At 44.9% G+C, this 22,810-nt stretch overlaps 2 protein-coding genes across 5 annotated transcripts in view; one reads left to right on the top strand and one right to left on the bottom strand.

Moving 5' to 3' along the window:
* LOC110510792 (protein Wnt-5b) overlaps positions 1-22,810 on the bottom strand; it is a 233,382-nt gene that overhangs the window by 110,172 nt on the left and 100,400 nt on the right. For 3 of the 4 annotated variants that reach the window (XM_090201219.1, XM_090201218.1, XM_090201217.1), the window contains one exon: positions 7,351-7,442. The exons of the other annotated variant lie outside the window; for it this stretch is intronic. The gene's annotated coding sequence lies outside the window, so the exon portion shown is untranslated. The remainder of the gene's footprint in view (positions 1-7,350; positions 7,443-22,810) is intronic. 4 annotated transcript variants of the gene reach the window in all.
* LOC149978192 (F-box/LRR-repeat protein 14) lies at positions 527-4,638 on the top strand. Its single transcript, XM_090199189.1, has one exon. It carries the CDS (start codon positions 2,174-2,176, stop codon positions 3,374-3,376), a length of 1,203 nt encoding a protein of 400 aa, XP_090055315.1. The 5' UTR covers positions 527-2,173; the 3' UTR covers positions 3,377-4,638.

Raw genomic sequence — 22,810 nt, 5'->3', positions numbered from 1 at the left:
ACTACTACCACTACTACTACTACTACTACCTATACTACTACTACTACTACTTATACTACTACTACTACTTCTACCACTACTAGTACTTATACTACCACTACTACTACTACAACTACTACTACCACTACTACTACCACTACTACTTATACTGCTACTACTACCACTACTACTACTACCACTACTACCACTACTACCACTACTACTACTACTACTACCACTACTTCTACTACTACCACTACTACTACTACTACTACTACTACCTATACTACTACTACTACTACTACTTATACTACTACTACTACTTCTACCACTACTACTACCACTACTACTACTACTACTACTACTACTACTACCACCCCTACTACTACTACTACTACTACTACTACTACTACTACCACTACCACTACTACTACTTAGCTAACAGAGAGTATCTACCTTCCTTTGATGTTAGAACTGGAAAGGCGGCCCTGGCTAGCAGAATTCAGCTGTTGTTTTTCACATGCATTCTGTCAGCTTCTAGCTGGGAACGGAGCTGTTGCCTGTTTGTGTGGTTGACCTGGGGGTCAGAGCATAGAATCCAATCAGAGCATAGAGGAAAAGCTAGACATGCCTGAAATGAATAAGAAAAATGCATGGGTAAATGTATGATAATTATAATTTACACAAATAAGTTATCACTAAGATTGATCGGGATATAATCAACAAATACAATGCATGACTGCTAACTTCATTAATTTACACACAACAATGTAGTGAATATGCTTCTAAACAGGCTACAACCCTCTGAGAAATGTTGAGGGGAAATAGTAACAGCTTAGTAATAAGTCTTGTTACCATAGAATTACAAATAAAACGGAGTAATAATCTCACAATATGTACAGCAACAGGATAAACGTTCCATATTTGTTGAAAAATAAAGAATCTCCTTCAATTAAAACGCATTTGATTAGAATCTGGACATAATCATGTGATACGGTGATTTGTGTTACCGCTCAGCTCTACATTGTATCATTGTATCAATTGTAACACTTTTCACTTGGCAGCAGAGTTGAGTTACAAATGTATCCTTTACTTGATACATTTGGCGGATCAGACCTGATACAATGTTTCAATTTGTAGAACACTGAGAAGGGAGACAGACACAAAGCACAGCCTTCTATCTGGAACACAGAACTCTTAACAGAATCCTTCTAGAATAGTTCGAGCTCTAAAATAATAACACAAACAAAGTTCAGTTTTAGATGGATTACATACCATCTAAATCATTTAAAATAGAATCAAAAACCAATATACCGCGACAACTAAAGGGTTAAGACTAAAGTGAACTGAATTGTAAGAAGTTGGTTTCCAGGGGAACTATTCTTACTGTTCCAGCTGAGTTGGACCAAACCACAATCCTCCCAGGGAAGGGGGAAGTCAAAACAGACTCTCTTAAATATATTTTAAATATCCTACGCTAAAGCAAGTCACACAATGTTCTTATTTACTAGGAACATGGATAACATATATTGTATTTTACAGTATTCCTTTAATATAAAGAAAACTGTTTAATTATTTTTAATGTGTATGTCTCTCCCCCGCGGTAGAGCGGTGCTCACGGCCCTGCCAAGTCAGTTTGAAAGACCAGACAAAGGCAGGCAGGAAGCCCTTCGGCTTGGCAATGCGTGCGAGCGGAGAGAGCGCAAATGCAAACTGAAACCCCACTCCTTTTCTGATAACGGAGAGGAAGAGAGACAGAGAGAAGAAGCAGACTGGAATTCCAACCCTCCTTGTATTTATGATAGTTTAAAGGTCTCCTTTGAAAATGTATGACCGTTTGGATCCTCGGCGCGAGCCTAGACGTGTTTCTAAAGGCATCATAGGTTGCGTCGTCTGACCAAGGAGGGCTCGGGCGCTTTCCGTTCCTATCCTTCGCATCCCCCCTCTTGGTGAGGGGCTATATTGGAACAAGGTTTTGGGGCTTTTTTGCATTTGAATTCTACTGCGCAACCAGACGGATCACGTGGGATGTGGAGTTGATCGATTTGCGCCGTTAAATGTGAAAAGAGGAACGGGGAAAAGGTCTGTTAAAAAGCATAACCGCTTTCTTCCGGATTACAAGGGACTCTACTTTTACGGAGGGAAATACGTCGGTGGGCTCGGGGACCCGGAGTGATTTTTATGCCTGTTTAAAATGGAGACGCACATATCGTGCCTCTTTCCGGAAATTTTAGCCATGATTTTCAGCTACTTGGATGTAAGGGACAAAGGCAGGGTGGCCCAAGTGTGTGCTGCTTGGAGGGACGCTTCCTACCACAAGTCGGTGTGGAGGGGGGTGGAAGCCAAGCTGCATCTGCGGCGGGCCAATCCTTCTCTCTTCCCCAGCCTACAGGCCCGCGGAATCCGGAGAGTTCAGATTCTCAGCCTGCGGCGGAGCCTCAGCTACGTGATCCAGGGGATGCCAAACATCGAGAGCCTGAACCTGAGTGGCTGCTATAACTTAACGGATAACGGCCTGGGCCACGCGTTTGTCCAGGAGATCCCTTCCCTTCGGGTTCTAAACCTTAGTCTGTGTAAGCAGATCACGGACTCCAGCCTGGGCCGGATCGCCCAGTATCTGAAGAACCTGGAGGTTCTGGAACTGGGCGGGTGTAGTAACATCACCAACACGGGGCTGTTGCTCATAGCGTGGGGTTTACACCGGCTCAAGAGCCTCAATCTCCGCAGCTGCCGGCATGTGTCTGACGTGGGCATCGGGCACCTGGCGGGCATGACCCGCAGCGCAGCGGAGGGCTGTCTCAACCTGGAATACCTGACGCTGCAGGACTGTCAGAAACTTACGGATCTGTCCCTCAAGCACATCTCGAAGGGCCTGGCTAAGCTCAAAGTTCTCAACCTGAGTTTCTGTGGCGGGATCTCTGACGCAGGTATGATCCACCTCTCCCACATGACCAGCCTCTGGAGCCTTAACCTGCGCTCGTGCGACAACATCAGTGACACGGGCATCATGCACCTGGCCATGGGCACGCTGCGGCTCTCCGGGCTAGACATGTCCTTCTGTGACAAGATAGGGGACCAGAGTCTGGCTTACATCGCCCAGGGCCTGTACCAGCTCAAATCCCTGTCCCTGTGCTCGTGCCACATTAGTGACGATGGCATCAACAGGATGGTGCGCCAGATGCATGAGCTGAGAACCCTGAACATTGGACAGTGTGTGCGGATTACAGACAAAGGACTGGAGCTCATTGCCGACCACTTGACTCAGTTGACGGGGATCGATCTGTATGGATGTACTAAAATCACGAAACGGGGACTGGAAAGGATAACGCAGCTCCCATGCCTTAAAGTTTTGAATCTGGGACTTTGGCAGATGACAGAGAGTGAAAAAGTGAGGTGAAACTAACTTGGCGAGGATTAGTTGGGGAGGGGGACACACACAGAGAGGAGAAGGGGTAACGGAGCAGGAGACCAGTGGGCGGGGAAATGTTCCTTCTAAAAAAAATATATATATATATCCTCTGCTCTCAATCTCGTCGTAGTTGGATATTTTCTCATTCAATGTAACTTAATGCTACAAAACTGTGATTAAAAAATATGTTGCGCAATTTTAGGCCAAATGAAAACAAGATTAATCATCATCAAATGCATGTTTTCATTATTAACAACACAATATCCCGCCCCCGCATTATGAAGACAAACTACTTTTTATTATTATAAAGAGTCGCAATATTTAACTTCAAACTCTCCAACTATCGCGCCTAATACATTCGGCTACCTCGTTTATCAATGTGTTGTAATGAATCCGCGTATTCTTAAAAAGAAAGAGAGGAGATAAATTGTGCCTATAGACAGTAGTAGTCCCCTCCCCCAACGCGTCTCGCGCTTGGAGAATCCTAGCAGCAAAAAGAAACGCTCTCTAACTACCTTTGTGTTAATTTGCCCAGAAACGCTTAACAATGAAGAAGAGAAACGAACAGAGTTTCGTTTAAAAGGACTGTTCACACTCAGACAAAAATAGCGACTTTTATGCAAATTAAAACGGACTGGTTTGTATCCAAAATCCTTTTATTTTTGTTTTGTTTACTTTTTTAGCCCAACTTAAAGGCCTTGTAGCCTTGGATTCAAGCTTTGAATAATGGGACCCTTCCTTCCCTATATTATTTTGGTGTGTTTATGCTTATGGAAGCAGATATTGTCGAATTATTGCTGTTATTCAGAGCGTTGTACTTCAAATTGAAGTGATTTCTATAATAGAAATGCTGCCCCTTTTTCTCAATCAGGTGTTTTCAAACTAATCCTCCATATCCTCTAGAATATGGGTTGCTACCTTTTAAACACAATCATACACACTAGTCCACAATAACAACAGAAGAGACACTCCTTTGGAATAGAATCTAAATACACGCTTTAGAATTAAGAAGCAATCGATCCTTATTTTCTCGGCTTCCAAGTGAATGCGTGTCAGGCCTACATGGAACCTATGGGATCATAACATGACGTTATGAGCGAACTGAACTGCAACATGTATTGAGTCCTGCTGAGAGACTACTGTGTTTTAATGTACTGTATATGTGTTTGTAAAAAAACTGAATCCAAAATGAAATGGTTTTATATTCTTACAGTAAACATTAAAGTTGATATTTATATAATAAATGAAAAGGTGATGTGGACTCGTTTTGTACGGGGATTGTATTGTAGACTAGTAACCTAGTACTTATTGTTTTCTTGTCATCATCCTTGTTACAAGACCATGCACTCCTGCTTTGATCGAAAACGTGTCCATTTCTAAGAGAAACCGCTGTTTATGTCCGTAGATCCCCGGTAGAGACAAGGTATTTAAAACAACAACAAAAAAAGACAAGAATTGTCCACATATTATTAATCGTTCGGATCACAACCATAATCTTACGAATTTGATTGTTCGGTTTCGAGAAACAGCTATAATGTTGATATGCCGGCTTGGATTGTTAAATTATTTACGAGCAGATTCAAAATGGATGCTTCCCTTGATTTTGCTTGTTCTAATTATCAGTCTGACGTATTGTGTTGATAGGTTTCAGCTGCTTGCCTCTCAAAGGGCTGTCACTAACGTGGCTCTAAATCTGGGGATATTAAACCCCTCACGCCCATTGACATATTAGCATTTTATTGTGCTGTTTTTCTGTGATATTCTAGGCTACAGCCTAGATTTTGTCTGTTCAAATGTTGCTAACATTTGGTTCCGTGTTATAATTTGCGCTATTTACTTTCTGTTTCTTTAGCCAAATGTGTGTTTAGAATAAGAGTGGGATACCGGCAGTTGCTTTTGTTTCCCGAAGTTAAAAAGGCACGTTGGGATTTTTCTCTAGCTTGCTCAGTCACGCATACCAGATCTGAGAGACTGCCTTGGTCCCACGGGACGTCTTCTCTCCTCCCACCCCCTCCCTTCTCCTCACCACCCAAAACTCAGCCGACACCCCTCCCCTCCTGTCTCACAGACACTTTTTAACATTCCACACCATCATTCAAAGCATTTAGGCTTTCTTCTTCTTGCCCCGTCTCTGTCCGTTCTGGACCAGAGAGAGTGAAAGAGGGAAAGAGAGAATTCACTGCGTGCTGTTTTAGACTCGTCTTGGTCTTGTGCAATAACCACATAACAGTGAGATAACCCCCCCATTCTATAGATAAACAGGGTACAGTATTTTAGAACATCTTATCTCATATTTGTTTAGCAAAATAATAATTTAAAAAAATACAGGGGTCTTATTTTAATGTTGATGTTATGTTCTGGTAGTTCTACCTTGACTGAAAGACTACATTGGTCAGTTGATTATCTTGGAGATCCCTATCTGATAAGATATCCCCTTGAGTTGATGTCTGATTGTACTTCAATCAAAATGGCTCCTGTTTGCTATTCTTTTCAGTCAAATGTAGTTTGTACTTCAGTTGACATAAGTCCCGCTGTGGTATTTAGATCTATGTTTGTATTTTAGTTCAAAATGGCTGTTGATATACTTTTCAGATTAATTCAGTTTGTCGTTGAAATGGCTATTGTAGTACTTTTCATTCAATTGAATTGGTAGGCCAACTTCAGTTAAAATTGTCCCTGCTACGGTTCAATTGAATTGATTTTGATACTGTAGTTAGTTTGTAGCAAAGTTGTTTCAAACAGTTATTTTTGCTGAGTTGAGCTGTCACGTTCACAGTGTTACTTTAAAGCCTTACTTTGCTTTGAGAGGGAGAACCAGAGCCTTTTTACTGCTAACATTAAGGGGAACTGGCTCTCCTCAACAAAGCAAGAGGGACATCTGCAATAATGCTAGCCAAGGCTCACCACCTCTCTCCACCTCCTCTCTCCATCTCCTCTCTCCTCTTTACCTCTCTCCACCTCTCTCCATCTCCTCTCTCCTCTTTACCTCTCTCCTCTTTACCTCTCTCCACCTCCTCTCCCCTCTTTACCTCCTCTCTCCACCTCCTCTCTCCTCTCCTCCTTTCCACCCCCTCTCTCCACCTCCTCTCTCCTCGCTAAGTCTCCACCTCCTCTCTCCTCTCCACCTCTCTCCACCTCCTCTCTCCCTCTCTCCACCTCCTCTCTCCACACCCTCTCTCCTCCCTAAGTCTCCACCTCCTCTCTCCTCTCCACCTCCTCTCTCCCTCTCTCCACCTCCTCTCTCCTCTCCTCCTCTCCACCTCCTCTCTCCCTCTCTCCACCTCCTCTCTCCTCTTCTCCTCCTCTCTCCCCCTCTCCACCTCCTCTCTCCACATCCTCTCTCCTCCCTAAGTCTCCACCTCTTTCCACCTCCTCTCAACCTCTCTCCACCTCCTCTCTCCCTCGCTCCACCTCCTCTCTCCACATCCTCTCTCCTCCCTAAGTCTCCACCTCTTTCCACCTCTGCTTTACAACGCCTGCAGTTTAAAGGTGTTGCTGACTTACAGTAGAAACGCTTTGATGTTTTCAGTGGCCTTCGGGGGGTTGTGTGTGTGTGTGTGTGTGTGTGAGAGAGAAGCCTATAGGGGGTTTGAGTGTGGCAGGACTTTTATCAGAGCTACAGGAGCTGAAAAAAATCTTGGCCTCCGGAAAAAGCATTTGGCGTGGCTGCCGTTTGATTGCAGGCTGGGGCCCGAAAGACCAAAAGATCTGGCTGGAGGTGTGTTGTAACTGTGTGTGCGTTCCAAATTACACCCTTTTCCCTCTATAGTGCACTGCTTTAGACCAGGCCCCATAGGGCACTACACAGGGAATAGGGGGCTATTTGTGAAGCAGACTGTACCACTGAAATGTATATTATTTGTGAAGAGGGAAGTTAGCGAAAGAGGGGTGAGATTCTTATAGAATATACTGTTGAGACGAGAGGTGTGTGTGGACAGTAGTTAGAGAGAGAAGTAACTTACTGTATAGGCCTGGGTTAGGCTAGCAGGAGCAGAAGTAGGGAGTGGAGGAGGGAGGAGGAAAGGTGACGCTGCCTCTCCCTAATGTCTGATCCCTGGAAAAAGAAAAGCAGAGGAATTTGTGAGTCACTATTTGACTTTGGACTGCTAAAAGTGAGTGTGGCGCGTTACAATCCAGGCTGAGGAGAGAAGAGACAGTTAGACAAGCTGTCTGCTGCACCTCACTGTAGAAACCTGCTGTCTACCGCACCTCACTATAGAAACCTGCTGTCTACTGCACCTCACTATAGAAACCTGCTGTCTACTGCACCTCACTATAGAAACCTGCTGTCTACTGCACCTCACTATAGAAACCTGCTGTCTACTGCACCTCACTATAGAAACCTGCTGTCTACTGCACCTCACTATAGAAACCTGCTGTCTACTGCACCTCACTATAGAAACCTGCTGTCTACTGCACCTCACTATAGAAACCTGCTGTCTACTGCACCTCACTATAGAAACCTGCTGTCTACTGCACCTCACTATAGAAACCTGCTGTCTACTGCACCTCACTATAGAAACCTGCTGTCTACCTCACCTCACTATAGAAACCTGCTGTCTACTGCACCTCACTATAGAAACCTGCTGTATACCACACCTCACTATAGAAACCTGCTGTATACCACACCTCACTATAGAAACCTGCTGTCTACTGCACCTCACTATAGAAACCTGCTGTCTACTGCACCTCACTATAGAAACCTGCTGTCTACTGCACCTCACTATAGAAACCTGCTGTCTACCGCACCTCACTATAGAAACCTGCTGTCTACCGCACCTCACTATAGAAACCTGCTGTCTACCGCACCTCACTATAGAAACCTGCTGTCTACTGCACCTCACTATAGAAACCTGCTGTCTACTGCACCTCACTATAGAAACCTGCTGTCTACTGCACCTCACTATAGAAACCTGCTGTCTACTGCACCTCACTATAGAAACCTGCTGTCTACTGCACCTCACTATAGAAACCTGCTGCCTACTGCACCTCACTATAGAAACCTGCTGCCTACCGCACCTCACTATAGAAACCTGCTGTCTACTGCACCTCACTATAGAAACCTGCTGTCTACTGCACCTCACTATAGAAACCTGCTGTCTACTGCACCTCACTATAGAAACCTGCTGTCTACTGCACCTCACTATAGAAACCTGCTGTCTACTGCACCTCACTATAGAAACCTGCTGTCTACTGCACCTCACTATAGAAACCTGCTGTCTACTGCACCTCACTATAGAAACCTGCTGTCTACTGCACCTCACTATAGAAACCTGCTGTCTACTGCACCTCACTATAGAAACCTGCTGTCTACCGCACCTCACTATAGAAACCTGCTGTCTACTGCACCTCACTATAGAAACCTGCTGTCTACTGCACCTCACTATAGAAACCTGCTGTCTGTACCAGAGATGTAGACACACAAACCTGCTGCCTGTACCAGAGATATAGACACACAAACCTGCTGTCTGTACCAGAGATATAGACACACAAACCTGCTGTCTGTACCAGAGATATAGACACACAAACCTGCTGCCTGTACCAGAGATGTAGACACACAAACCTGCTGCCTGTACCAGAGATGTAGACACACAAACCTGCTGCCTGTACCAGAGATATAGACACACAAACCTGCTGTCTGTACCAGAGATGTAGACACACAAACCTGCTGTCTGTACCAGAGATGTAGACACACAAACCTGCTGCCTGTACCAGAGATGTAGACACACAAACCTGCTGCCTGTACCAGAGATATAGACACACAAACCTGCTGCCTGTACCAGAGATGTAGACACACAAACCTGCTGTCTGTACCAGAGATGTAGACACACAAACCTGCTGCCTGTACCAGAGATGTAGACACACAAACCTGCTGCCTGTACCAGAGATGTAGACACACAAACCTGCTGCCTGTACCAGAGATAAAGAGGTTCAGTTACTGTGTTATTGGGCTGGTTTCCCAGGACACAGATTAAGCCTGGTCCTGAACTAAAAAGCATGCTACATTTAAGAATCTCTCTTTAAATATCTTTTTAGTTCAGGAATATAGGCTTAATTGGTGTCTGGGAATACAGACACTGTGTCATTGGGCTGGTTTCCCAGGCACAGATTAAGCCTTGTCCTGGTCTAATGGAGAATTCAATTGTCAATGAAGAAATACCTTTTTTAGTCCAGAACTAATACCCCCCAGCAGTTACAGTGTTATTGGGCGGAGTATCCTAGACACAGATAACGTCTAGTCTTTGACTAACAAAACACTATTGGTTTAATGTTGCTCTGGAAACCAGTTCATACTATGTCTCAGAGCTGAGCCCCCTCTCAGTCTAGGTTTCAATCCTCAGTCAGACAGGGCTGGGCTGGGATATTACGAGTAGGACTTCCAGGCTCTGGTAATGATATCCAGATGAGATTTGTATTTAGCCATGTTCACACGTTGGTGACATTTACAGTCTCAGATAATATGGAGAGGGCCTTCAGAAAGAATTCATACCCCTTGACTTACACTACGGTTTGTTGTTACATATTGAATTCAAAATGGATATATATATATATATATATATATATATATATATATATATATATATATATATATATTAAATCTCACCCATCTACACACAATACCCCACAATAACAAGGTGAAAACATGTTGTTTTTTTTAAACATTTTTGCAAATGTATTGAAAATTAATTTCCAAAATCTAATTTACATAAGTATTCACACCCCCTGAGTCAATACGTGTTAGAATCAATCTGTGTAAGTCTCTAAGAGCTGTGACTCTTTCTGTGTAAGTCTCTAAGAGCTGTGACTCTTTCTGTGTAAGTCTCTAAGAGCTGTGACTCTTTCTGTGTAAGTCTCTAAGAGCTGTGACTCTTTCTGTGTAAGTATCTAAGAGCTGTGACTCTTTCTGTGTAAGTCTCTAAGAGCTTTTACATACCTGGATTGTACAATATTTGGCAATTATTATTTTCAAAAGTCTGGCCATAGAGTTTCAAGACGATTTAAGTCAAAAATGTAACCAGGCGACTCAGGAACATTCAATGTCGTTTTTCTGAAAGGTGAATTTGTCTCCCAGTGTTTGTTGGTTAAGAAGTCTGAACCAGGTTTTACTCCTGTGCTGAGCTCTATTCCATTTAGTTTTAATCCTCCCGAATCCTCCCTAGTCCTTGCCGATGACAAGTATACCCATAACAGGATGCAGCCACCATCATCCTTGAAAATATGAAGAGTGGTACTCAGTGACGTGTTGGATTTGACCCAAACATAACACTTTGTATTCAGGACATAAAGGTCATTTCTGTGCCACATTTTTTTTTTTACAGTTTTCATTTTGTGCCTTATTGCAAACAGGATGCATGTTTTGGAATATTTTTTATGCTGTACAGGCTTCCTTCTTTTCTCTCTGTCATTTAGGTTAGTATTATGGAGTAACTACAATGTTGTTGAGCCATCATCAGTTTTAAAATCACCATTGACATCATGGTGAAACCTCTGAGCGGTTTCCTTCCTCCCTGGCAACTGAGTTAGGAAGGACACCTGTATCTTTGTAGTGACTGGGTGTATTGATACACCATCCAAAGTGTAATTAATAACTTCAAAATGCTCAAAGGGATATCCATTGTCTGTTTTTTGTATGTTTTCTTTTACCCATCTACCAATAGGTGCCCTTCTTTGTGTTCCAATGGAAAACCTCCCTGGTCTTTGTGGTTGAATCTGTGTTTAAAATTCACTGCTCGACTCAGGGACCTCACAGATAATTGTATGTGTGGGGAACAGAGATGAGGTAGTCACTCAAACATCATGTTAAACACTATTATTGCACAAAGCGTGAGTCAATGCAACTGATTATGTGCGTTGTTAAGCATATTTTTTTTTACTCCTGAACTTATTTAGGCTTGCCATAACAAAAGAGTTAAATACTTATTGACTAGAGGCATTTCAGATTTTTATTTTTTTAAATTAATTTGTAAAAATGTCTAAAAACATGTTTCATCTTTGACATTATGGGGTATCGTGTGCAGGCCAGCGACACAACATCTACACTTAATCCATTTTTTAATTCAGGCTGTGACCCCCAAAAAATGTAGAGAAAGTCTAGGGGTGAATACTTTCTGAGGGCCCTGTATGTCAGGAAGGTCACTGAAAAAGATCATGTTTTATTTATTTATCCTTTATTTAACTAGGCAAGTCAGTTAAGAACAAATTCTTATTTTCAATGACGGCCTAGGAACAGTGGGTTAACTTCCTGTTCAGGGGCAGAACGACAGATTTGTACCTTGTCAGCTCGGGGATTTGAACATGAAACCTTTCGGTTACTAGTCCAAAGCTCTAACCACCAGGCTACCCTACCCTGCCCTCTAACCACCAGGGTACCCTACCCTGCCCTTTAACCACCAGGCTACCCTACCCTGCCCTCTAACCACCAGGCTACCCTACCCTGCCCTCTAACCACCAGGCTACCCTACCCTGCCCTCTAACCACCAGGGTACCCTACCCTGCCCTTTAACCACCAGGCTACCCTACCCTGCCCTCTAACCACCAGGCTACCCTACCCTGCCCTCTAACCACCAGGGTACCCTACCCTGCCCTCTAACCACCAGGGTACCCTACCCTGCCCTCTAACCACCAGGCTACCCTGCCCTGTTCATATACTGTAGACACATAGAGAAATCACACACAGAGCCAATGTTATTGTCAGAAGGTTAAAACAAAGATTACTAGACGTGTAACAAAAACAATATATACAGTGCCTTGCGAAAGTATTCGGCCCCCTTGAACTTTGCGACCTTTTGCCACATTTCAGGCTTCAAACATAAAGATATAAAACTGTATTTTTTTGTGAAAAATCAACAACAAGTGGGACACAATCATGAAGTGGAACGACATTTATTGGATATTTCAAACTTTTTTAACAAATCAAAAACTGAAAAATTGGGCGTGCAAAATTATTCAGCCCCCTTAAGTTAATACTTTGTAGCGCCACCTTTTGTTGCGATTACAGCTGTAAGTCGCTTGGGGTATGTCTCTATCAGTTTTGCACATCGAGAGACTGACATTTTTTCCCATTCCTCCTTGCAAAACAGCTCGAGCTCAGTGAGGTTGGATGGAGAGCATTTGTGAACAGCAGTTTTCAGTTCTTTCCACAGATTCTCGATTGGATTCAGGTCTGGACTTTGACTTGGCCATTCTAACACCTGGATATGTTTATTTTTGAACCATTCCATTGTAGATTTTGCTTTATGTTTTGGATCATTGTCTTGTTGGAAGACAAATCTCCGTCCCAGTCTCAGGTCTTTTGCAGACTCCATCAGGTTTTCTTCCAGAATGGTCCTGTAGTTGGCTCCATCCATCTTCCCATCAATTTTAACCATCTTCCCTGTCCCTGCTGAAGAAAAGCAGGCCCAAACCATGATGCTGCCACCACCATGTTTGACAGTGGGGATGGTGTGTTCAGCTGTGTTGCTTTTACGCCAAACATAACGTTTTGCATTGTTGCCAAAAAGTTCAATTTTGGTTTCATCTGACCAGAGCACCTTCTTCTACATGTTTGGTGTGTCTCCCAGGTGGCTTGTGGCAAACTTTAAACAACACTTTTTATGGATATCTTTAAGAAATGGCTTTCTTCTTGCCACTCTTCCATAAAGGCCAGATTTGTGCAATATTCGACTGATTGTTGTCCTATGGACAGAGTCTCCCACCTCAGCTGTAGATCTCTGCAGTTCATCCAGAGTGATCATGGGCCTCTTGGCTGCATCTCTGATCAGTCTTCTCCTTGTATGAGCTGAAAGTTTAGAGGGACGGCCAGGTCTTGGTAGATTTGCAGTGGTCTGATACTCCTTCCATTTCAATATTATTCTTGGGATGTTTAAAGCTTGGGAAATCTTTTTGTATCCAAATCCGGCTTTAAACTTCTTCACAACAGTATCTCGGACCTGCCTGGTGTGTTCCTTATTCTTCATGATGCTCTCTGCGCTTTTAACGGACCTCTGAGACTATCACAGTGCAGGTGCATTTATACGGAGACTTGATTACACACAGGTGGATTGTATTTATCATCATTAGTCATTTAGGTCAACATTGGATCATTCAGAGATCCTCACTGAACTTCTGGAGAGAGTTTGCTGCACTGAAAGTAAAGGGGCTGAATAATTTTGCACGCCCAATTTTTCAGTTTTTGATTTGTTAAAAAAGTTTGAAATATCCAATAAATGTCGTTCCACTTCATGATTGTGTCCCACTTGTTGTTGATTCTTCACAAAAAAATACAGTTTTATATCTTTATGTTTGAAGCCTGAAATGTGGCAAAAGGTCGCAAAGTTCAAGCGGGCCGAATACTTTCGCAAGGCACTGTATGTACCGTATATGTACTGAGTAAAAAAATTAATATTTAGTTTGAAATGTGTATTTTGCTGTATAAATCATTTTTAAATGAAAGAAAGGACAAGTATGGCATCACATTGTCCAGCCAATAACACAGTTACACATTGTCTCTCAGTAACACGGTTACACATTGTCTCTCAGTAACACAGTTACACATTGTCTCTCAGTAACACAGTTAGACATTGTCTCTCAGTAACACAGTTAGACATTGTCTCTCAGTAACACAGTTAGACATTGTCTCTCAGTAACACAGTTACACATTGTCTCTCAGTAACACAGTTAGACATTGTCTCTCAGTAACACAGTTAGACATTGTCTCTCAGTAACACAGTTACACATTTTCTCTCAGTAACACAGTTACACATTGTCTCTCAGTAACACAGTTACACATTGTCTCTCAGTAACACAGTTACACATTATCTCTCAGTAACACGGTTACACATTGTCTCTCAGTAACACGGTTACACATTGTCTCTCAGTAACACGGTTACACATTGTCTCTCAGTAACACGGTTACACATTGTCTCTCAGTAACACAGTTAGACATTGTCTCTCAGTAACACAATTAGACATTGTCTCTCAGTAACACAGTTACACATTTTCTCTCAGTAACACAGTTACACATTGTCTCTCAGTAACACAGTTACACATTGTCTCTCAGTAACACAGTTACACATTGTCTCTCAGTAACACGGTTACACATTGTCTCTCAGTAACACGGTTACAGAGCATTCGGAAAGTTTTCTGACCCCTTGACCTTTTCCACACTTCGTTACGTCACAGCCTTTTATTATTAATCGACACACAATAGCCCATAATGACATCACAATACCCCATAATGACATCACAATACCACATAATGACATCACAATACCCCATAATGACATCACAATACCCCATAATGACAAAGCAAAAACAGTTTTTTTTTTAAATGTTTGCAAATTTATTACAAATAAAAAACTCATATCAGATTTACATAAGTATTCAGAAACTTTACTCAGTACTTTGTTGAAGCACGTTTGGCAGCGATTGCAGCCTTGAGTCTTCTTCGGTATGATGCTACAAACTTGGCACGCCTGTATTTGGGGAGTTTCTCCCATTCTTCTCTTCAGATCCTCTCAAGCTCTGTCAGGTTGGATGTAGAGCGTCGCTGCACAGCTATTTTCAGGTCTCTCCAGAGATGTTCGATCGGGTTCAAGTCCAGGCTCTGGCTGGGACACTCAATGACATTCAGAGACTTGTCACGAAGCCACTCCTGCATTGTCTTGGCTGTGTGCTTATGGTCATTATCCTGTTGGAAGGTGAACCTTCACCCCAGTCTGAGGTCCAGAGGGCTCTGGAGCAGGTTTTCATCAAGGATGTCTCTGTACTTTGCTACATTCATCTTTGCCCTCGATCCGGACTAGTCTCTCAGTCCCTGCCACAGAAAAACATCCCCACAGCATGATGCTGCCACCACCATGCTTCACCGTAGGGATGGTGCCAGGTTTCCTCCAGACATGATGCTTGGAATTCAGGCCAAAGAGTTCAATCTTGGTTTCATCAGACCAGAGAATCTTGTTTCTCATGGTCTGAGAGTCTTTAGGTGCCTTTTGGCAAACTCCAAACGGGCTGTCATGAGCCTTTTACTGAGGAATGGCCACTCTACCATACTGGCCTGATTTGCTGGAGTGCTGCAGAGATGGTTGTCCTTCTGGAAGGTTCTCCCATCTCCACTGAGGAACTCTGGAACTCTGTCAAAGTGACCATCAGGTTCTAGATCACCTCCCTGACCAAGGCCCTTCTCCCCGATTGCTCAGTTTGGCCGGGCGGCCAGCTCTAGGAAGAATCTTGGTGGTTCCAAACTTCCTCCATTTAAGAATGATGGAGGTCCCTGTGTTCTTGGGGACATTTAATGCTACAGACATTTTTTGGTACCCTTCCCCAGATCTGTGCCTCGACAAAATCCTGTCTCGGAGCTCTACGGACGATTCCTTCGACCTCATGGCTTGGTTTTGGCTCTGACATGCACTGTCAACTGTGGGACCTTTATATAGACAGGTGTGTGCCTTTCCAAATCATGTCCAATCAAATTAATTTACCACAGGTGGACTCCGATCTAGTTGTAGAAACATCTCAAGGATGATCAATGTGAACAGGATGCACCTGAGCTCAATTTAGAGTCTCATAACAAAAGGTCTGAATACTTATGTAAATAAGATATTTCTGTTGTTTATTTGTAATAAATGTGCAAAAAATGTCAAACCTGTTTTCACTTTGTCATTATGGGGTAATGTGATGTCATTATGGGGTATTGTGATGTCATAGGGTATTGTGATGTCATTATGGGGTATTGTGATGTCATTATGGGGTATTGTGATGTCATTATGGGGTATCGTGATGTCATAGGGTATTGTGATGTCATTATGGGGTATCGTGATGTCATAGGGTATTGTGATGTCATTATGGGGTATCGTGTGTAGATTAATGAGGAAAATAATACATTGAATTCATTGTAGAATAAGGCTGTAACGTAACAAAATGTGTAAAAAGGGGAAGGGGTCTGAATACTTTCTGAATGCACCGTTATATGCTCATTGTTTCTTCTTTACTGTGCCTTGTTTTACTAGATGTACACCACAACACTGTTATTACCTGTAGCCTGCTAGTCATCTAATAGTACAGCAGTGTAAGTGTCCTGGTCCCCTCCTCCCATCTGCTCTACAGCCTTCTAATAGACAGCGGTCAGGTCAGAGTCAGACAGGAGGATAATAGTAGGGCTCTGAATGTCTGTTTTACAACGAGAGGAGAGAGGACGACCTAGCATGGACTGTCTGTATTACCTGCACACTGCTTGTCTGTGATGAGGGAGAGCTAGAGAGAGACAGAGGGAGAGGTAAAGACAGACGGACAGACGGACGGACGGACAGAGGGAGAGCTAGAGAGAGACAGAGGGAGAGGTAAAGACAGACGGACAGACGGACGGACAGAGGGAGAGCTAGAGAGAGACAGAGGGAGAGGTAAAGACAGATGGACAGACGGACGGACGGACAGACAGACAGACAGACAGACAGACAGACAGACAGACAGACAGACAGGAGAAAGGGAGAGGCAGACAGACAGACAGGAGAAAGGGAGAGGCAGACAGGAGACAGGAGAAAGGGAGAGGCAGACAGACAGGAGACAGGGAGAGGCAGACAGGAGAAAGGGAGAGACAGACAGGAGACAGGGAGAGGCAGACAGGAGAAAGGGAGAGACAGACAGGAGAAAGGGAGAGGCAGACAGGAGAAAGGGAGAGACAGACAGGAGACAGGGAGAGGCAGACAGGAGACAGGAGAAAGGGAGAGGCAGACAGACAGGAGACAGGGAGAGGCAGACAGACAGACAGGAGAAAGGGAGAGGCAGACAGACAGACAGGAGAAAGGGAGAGGCAGACAGGAGAAAGGGAGAGACACAGGAGACAGGGAGAGGCAGACAGGAGAAAGGGAGACAGACAGGAGAAAGGGAGAGACAGACAGGAGACAGGGAGAGGCAGACAGGAGACAGGGAGAGGCAGACAGGAGACAGGAGAAAGGGAGAGGCAGACAGGAGAAAGGGAGAGGCAGACAGGAGACAGGAGAAAGGGAGAGGCAGACAGACAGGAGAAAGGGAGAGGCAGACAGGAGAAAGGGAGAGACACAGGAGACAGGGAGAGGCAGACAGGAGAAAGGGAGACAGACAGGAGAAAGGGAGAGACAGACAGGAGACAGGGAGAGGCAGACAGGAGACAGGGAGAGGCAGACAGGAGACAGGGAGAGGCAGACAGACAGACAGGAGAAAGGGAGAGGCAGACAGGAGACAGGAGAAAGGGAGAGGCAGACAGACAGGAGACAGGGAGAGGCAGACAGACAGACAGGAGAAAGGGAGAGGCAGACAGACAGACAGGAGAAAGTGAGAGGAGACAGGAGAAAGGGAGAGACAGACAGACAGACAGGAGACAGGGAGAGACAGACAGACAGGAGAAAGGGAGAGACAGACAGACAGACAGGAGACAGGGAGAGACAGACAGGAGAAAGGGAGAGACAGACAGGAGAAAGGGAGAGACAGACAGGAGAAAAGGAGAGACAGACAGGAGAAAGGGAGAGACAGACAGGAGAAAGGGAGAGACAGACAGGAGAAAGGGAGAGACAGACAGGAGAAAGGGAGAGACAGACAGGAGAAAGGGAGAGACAGACAGGAGAAAAGGAGAGGCAGACAGGAGAAAAGGGAGAGACAGACAGGAGACAGGGAGAGACAGACAGTGAGTGTCAGCTAGTAGCCAGTCTCTCTGCCAGGACCAGGTGTGTGGACAGTCCAGTGGTCCCAGAGGACCTCCTGTCACCTCCTATTGATCCCATCCTATTGATCCGGCCTGTCGCCCTTTAAACCAGTGGACACAACATGGACTGAGGCTGGACACAAGGCGGTCCATAGGGGTTTGATGGCCACCCTGCAGAAGGGTCCTCATCACATCACAGTGTCTGTGAAGGGTTGATGAGACACGGTCCGGCCACAGCATAGTGAGGGGCCTTTGGAGACACAACAAGGTCCAAAAGATAAACAGAAGGGGTATTTTAACAGAAGTCCTGGCCAGTTTCCTGTGTGTATGCGTGCGTTTGTTCGTCTGTGTGTGCATATCGGGGTCAGCCAGCTCTCCTCTGGGAGGTTGTGACAGTGTTTGACTGGTGTCATGTGACCTGACAGGGCCCAGGGGCAGGCTGGGAGGCCCAAGCTGTCAGGGATCTGACGCCTCCGAGGGGTTGACCAGACTCACCTCGCGCCACACACACAGAGCCTGCCTTCTGCTGCCTCTGCTCGATGGCTCCAAGCTGTCAAAACAGTCTCTCTCTCTCCCTTTCTCTCTATCTCTCTCTCTCTCTCTCTCTCTCCCTCTCTCTCCCCCCCTCTCCCCCCCCCCCCTTCTCTCTCTCTCTCTCTCTCTCTCTCTCTCTCTCTCTCGCTCCCCCCCTCTCTCTCTCTCTCCCTTTCTCTCTCCAGTTACAGAGCTTTGCTAGTCTCTGCAGGTTCCCTGGTTTATTTGGTTTACAGTTCCTTTTCTCTGCTACTACCTCTGATTTTGTCCTCCCCCTCTCTTCCCCCTTTCTCTCCCTGTGTCTCCCCCTCTCTCTTCCCCCTCTCTCCAAGTAACGCCAGGTAACACCAAGTAACGCCAGGTAACGCCAGGTAACACCAGGTAACGCCAGGTAACGCCAGGTTAAGCCAGGTAACGCCAGGTAAATGCCAGGTAATGCCAGGAAAAGCCAGGTAACGCCAGGTAACGCCAGGTAAAGCCAGGTAACACCAGGTAAGGCCAGGTAAAGCCAGGTAACGCCAGGTAAGGCCAGGTAAAGCCAGGTAACGCCAGGTAACACCAGGTAACGCCAGGTAACACCAGGTAAAGTCAGGTAACACCAGGTAACACCAGGTAAAGTCAGGTAACACCAGGTAAAGTCAGGTAACACCAGGTAACACCAGGTAAAGTCAGGTAACACCAGGTAAAGTCAGGTAACACCAGGTAAAGTCAGGTAACACCAGGTAACACCAGGTAAAGTCAGGTAACACCAGATAAAGTCAGGTAACGGCAGGTAACACCAGGTAAAGTCAGGTAACACCAGGTAAAGTCAGGTAACACCAGGTAAAGCCAGGTAACACCAGGTAAAGTCAGGTAACACCAGGTAACGCCAGGTAACACCATGTAAAGTCAGGTAACACCAGGTAAAGTCAGGTAACACCAGGTAAAGTCAGGTAACACCAGGTAACATCAGGTAAAGTCAGGTAACGCCAGGTAACACCAGGTAATGTCAGGTAACGCCAGGTAACACCAGGTAAAGTCAGGTAACACCAGGGAAAGTCAGGTAACACCAGGTAAAGTCAGGTAACACCAGGTAACACCAGGTAACACCAGGTAAAGTCAGGTAACACCAGGTAACACCAGGTAACACCAGGTAACACCAGGTAAAGTCAGGTAACGCCAGGTAACACCAGGTAAAGTCAGGTAACACCAGGTAACACCAGGTAAAGTCAGGTAACGCCAGGTAACACCAGGTAAAGTCAGGTAACGCCAGGTAACACCAGGTAAAGTCAGGTAACGACAGGTAACACCAGGTAAAGTCAGGTAACACCGGGTAACACCAGGTAAAGTCAGGTAACGCCAGGTAACACCAGGTAACATTAGATAGATCCAGGTAAAGTCAGGTAACGCCAGGTAAAGTAAGGTAACACCAGGTAAAGTCAGGTAACACCAGGTAAAGTCAGGTAACACCAGGTAACATCAGGTAAAGTCAGGTAACACCAGGTAAAGTCAGGTAACGCCAGGTAACACCAGGTAAAGTCAGGTAACACCAGGTAAAGTCAGGTAACGCCAGGTAAAGTCAGGTAACACCAGGTAAAGTCAGGTAACGCCAGGTAACACCAGGTAAAGTCAGGTAACACCAGGTAACACCAGGTAAAGTCAGGTAACACCAGGTAACACCAGGTAAAGTCAGGTAACACCAGGTAACAGCAGGTTAAGTCAGGTAACATCAGGTAAAGTCAGGTAACGCCAGGTAAAGTAAGGTAACGCCAGGTAACACCAGGTAAAGTCAGGTAACACCAGGTAAAGTCAGGTAACGGCAGGTAAAGTCAGGTAACACCAGGTAAAGTCAGGTAACGCCAGGTAACACCAGGTAAAGTCAGGCAACACCAGGTAACACCAGGTAAAGTCAGGTAACACCAGGTAACACCAGGTAAAGTCAGGTAACACCAGGTAACAGCAGGTTAAGTCAGGTAACATCAGGTAAAGTCAGGTAACGCCAGGTAAAGTAAGGTAACACCAGGTAAAGTCAGGTAACACCAGGTAAAATCAGGTAACGCCAGGTAACACCAGGTAAAGTCAGGTAACACCAGCTAACACCAGGTAAAGTCAGGTAACACCAGGTAAAGTCAGGTAACACCAGGTAACACCAGGTAAAGTCAGGTAACACCAGGTAAAGTCAGGTAATGCCAGGTAACACCAGGTAAAGTCAGGTAACACCAGGTAAAGTCAGGTAACACCAGGTAACACCAGGTAAAGTCAGGTAACACCAGGTAAAGTCAGGTGACGCCAGGTAAAGTCAGGTAACACCAGGTAAAGTCAGGTAACGCCAGGTAACACCAGGTAAAGTCAGGTAACACCAGGTAAAGTCAGGTAACACCAGGTAACACCAGGTAAAGTCAGGTAACACCAGGTAACAGCAGGTAAAGTCAGGTAACATCAGGTAAAGTCAGGTAACGCCAGGTAAAGTAAGGTAACACCAGGTAAAGTCAGGTAACGCCAGGTAACACCAGGTAAAGTCAGGTAACACCAGCTAACACCAGGTAAAGTCAGGTAATGCCAGGTAACACCAGGTAACACCAGATAGATCCAGGTAAAGTCAGGTAACGCTACACCTACACACCCCACAGGAGGCCAGGTGTGTTAATGGAAAGGAAGTGAGAGGCCGAGTGACTCCGCAACACATCAACGACCACAACAACCCGTTTCTGAGGAGAAAAGACAGATGGGATAGTAGGATTGGATGCACTTCGGTGACTAAAAGCAGATGTTTCTGGGTTAAAAGACACTGCATCATGTTTCCATTGATCATCCTTGAGATGTTTCTGAACTTGATTGTAGTCCACCTGTGGAAAGTGAATTTGATTGGACATGATTTGGAAAGGCACACATCTGTCCATATCAGGTCCCACAGTTGAAAGTGCATGTCAGAGCAAATACCAAGCCATGAGGTCGAAGGAATTGTCCGTAGAGATTCGAGGCAGGATTGTGTTGAGGCACAGATCTGGGGAAGGGTAGCAAAAAATGTCTGCAGCATTCAAGGTCCCCAAGAACACAGGGACCTCCATCGTTCTTAAATGGAGGAAGTTTGGAACCACCAAGATTCTTCCTAGAGCTGGCCGCCCAGCCAAACTGAGCAATCGGGGAGAAGGGCCTTGGTCAGGGAGGTGACCAAGGACCTGATGGTCACTTTGACAGAGCTCCAGAGTTCCGCTGTGGAGATGGGAGAACCTTCCAGAAGTACAACCATCTCTGCAACACTTCACCAATCAGGCCTTTATGGTGTGGCCAGACGTAATCCACTCCTCAGTAAAAGGCACACGACAGCCCGCTAGAAGTTTGCCAAAAGGCACCTAAGGACTCTCTGGTCGATTGAAACCAAGATTGAACTCTTTGGCCTGAATGACAAGCATCATGTCTGGAGGAAACCTGGCACCATCCCTACGGTGAAGCATGGTGGTGGCAGCATCATGCTGTGGGGATGTTTTTCAGTGGCAGGGACTAAGAGATTAGTCAGGATCGAGGGAACGATGAACGGAGCAAAGTACAGAGAGATCCTTGATGAAAACCTGCTCCAGAGCACTCAGAACCTCAGACTGGGGTAAAGGTTCACCTTCCAACAGGACAACGACCCTAAGCACACAGCCAAGACAATGCAGGAGTGGCTTCGTGACAAGTCTCTGAATGTCATTGAGTGGCCCAGCCAGGGCCCAGACTTGAATCCGATCGAACATCTCTGGAGAGACCTGAAAATAGCTGTGGAGAGATGCTCCCCATCCAACCTAACAGAGCTTGAGAGGATCTGCAGAGAAGAATGGGAGAAACTCTCCAAACATAGAGTTGTAGCCAAGAATACCCAAGAAGACTCATGGCTATAATCGCTGCCAAACGTGCTTCAACAAAGTACTGAGTAAAGTTTCTGAATACATATGTAAATGTGATATTAGCTTTTTTATTTGTAATACATTTGCAAACATTTCTAAAAACCTCTGTTTGCTTTGTCATTATGGGGTATTGTGATGTCATTATGGGGTATTGTGATGTCATTATGGGGTATTGTGTGTCGATCAATGATAGAAAAAATGATTTAATCTATTTCAGAATAAGGCTGTAACGTAACGAAATGTGGAAAAGGTCAAGGGGTCTGAAAACTTTCCGAATGCTCTGTAACTGTGTTACTGAGAGACAATGTGATGCCATACTTGTCCTTACTTTCATTTAAAATAATTAATTGGCAGCATTCAAAAGTGACCAAA

Source organism: Oncorhynchus mykiss, chromosome 15 (assembly GCF_057628025.1).
Source record: "Oncorhynchus mykiss isolate SJ-2025 chromosome 15, ASM5762802v1, whole genome shotgun sequence".
Lineage (NCBI taxonomy): Eukaryota > Metazoa > Chordata > Actinopteri > Salmoniformes > Salmonidae > Oncorhynchus > Oncorhynchus mykiss.
Note: the sequence above shows the minus strand (reverse complement) of the source record. Positions and strands in the feature narration are given on the sequence as shown.

Coding starts and splice junctions, on each gene's coding strand:
- LOC149978192 (XM_090199189.1), top strand. CDS start 2,174: ATGGAGACGCACATATCGTGCCTCTTTCCGGAAATTTTAGCCATGATT.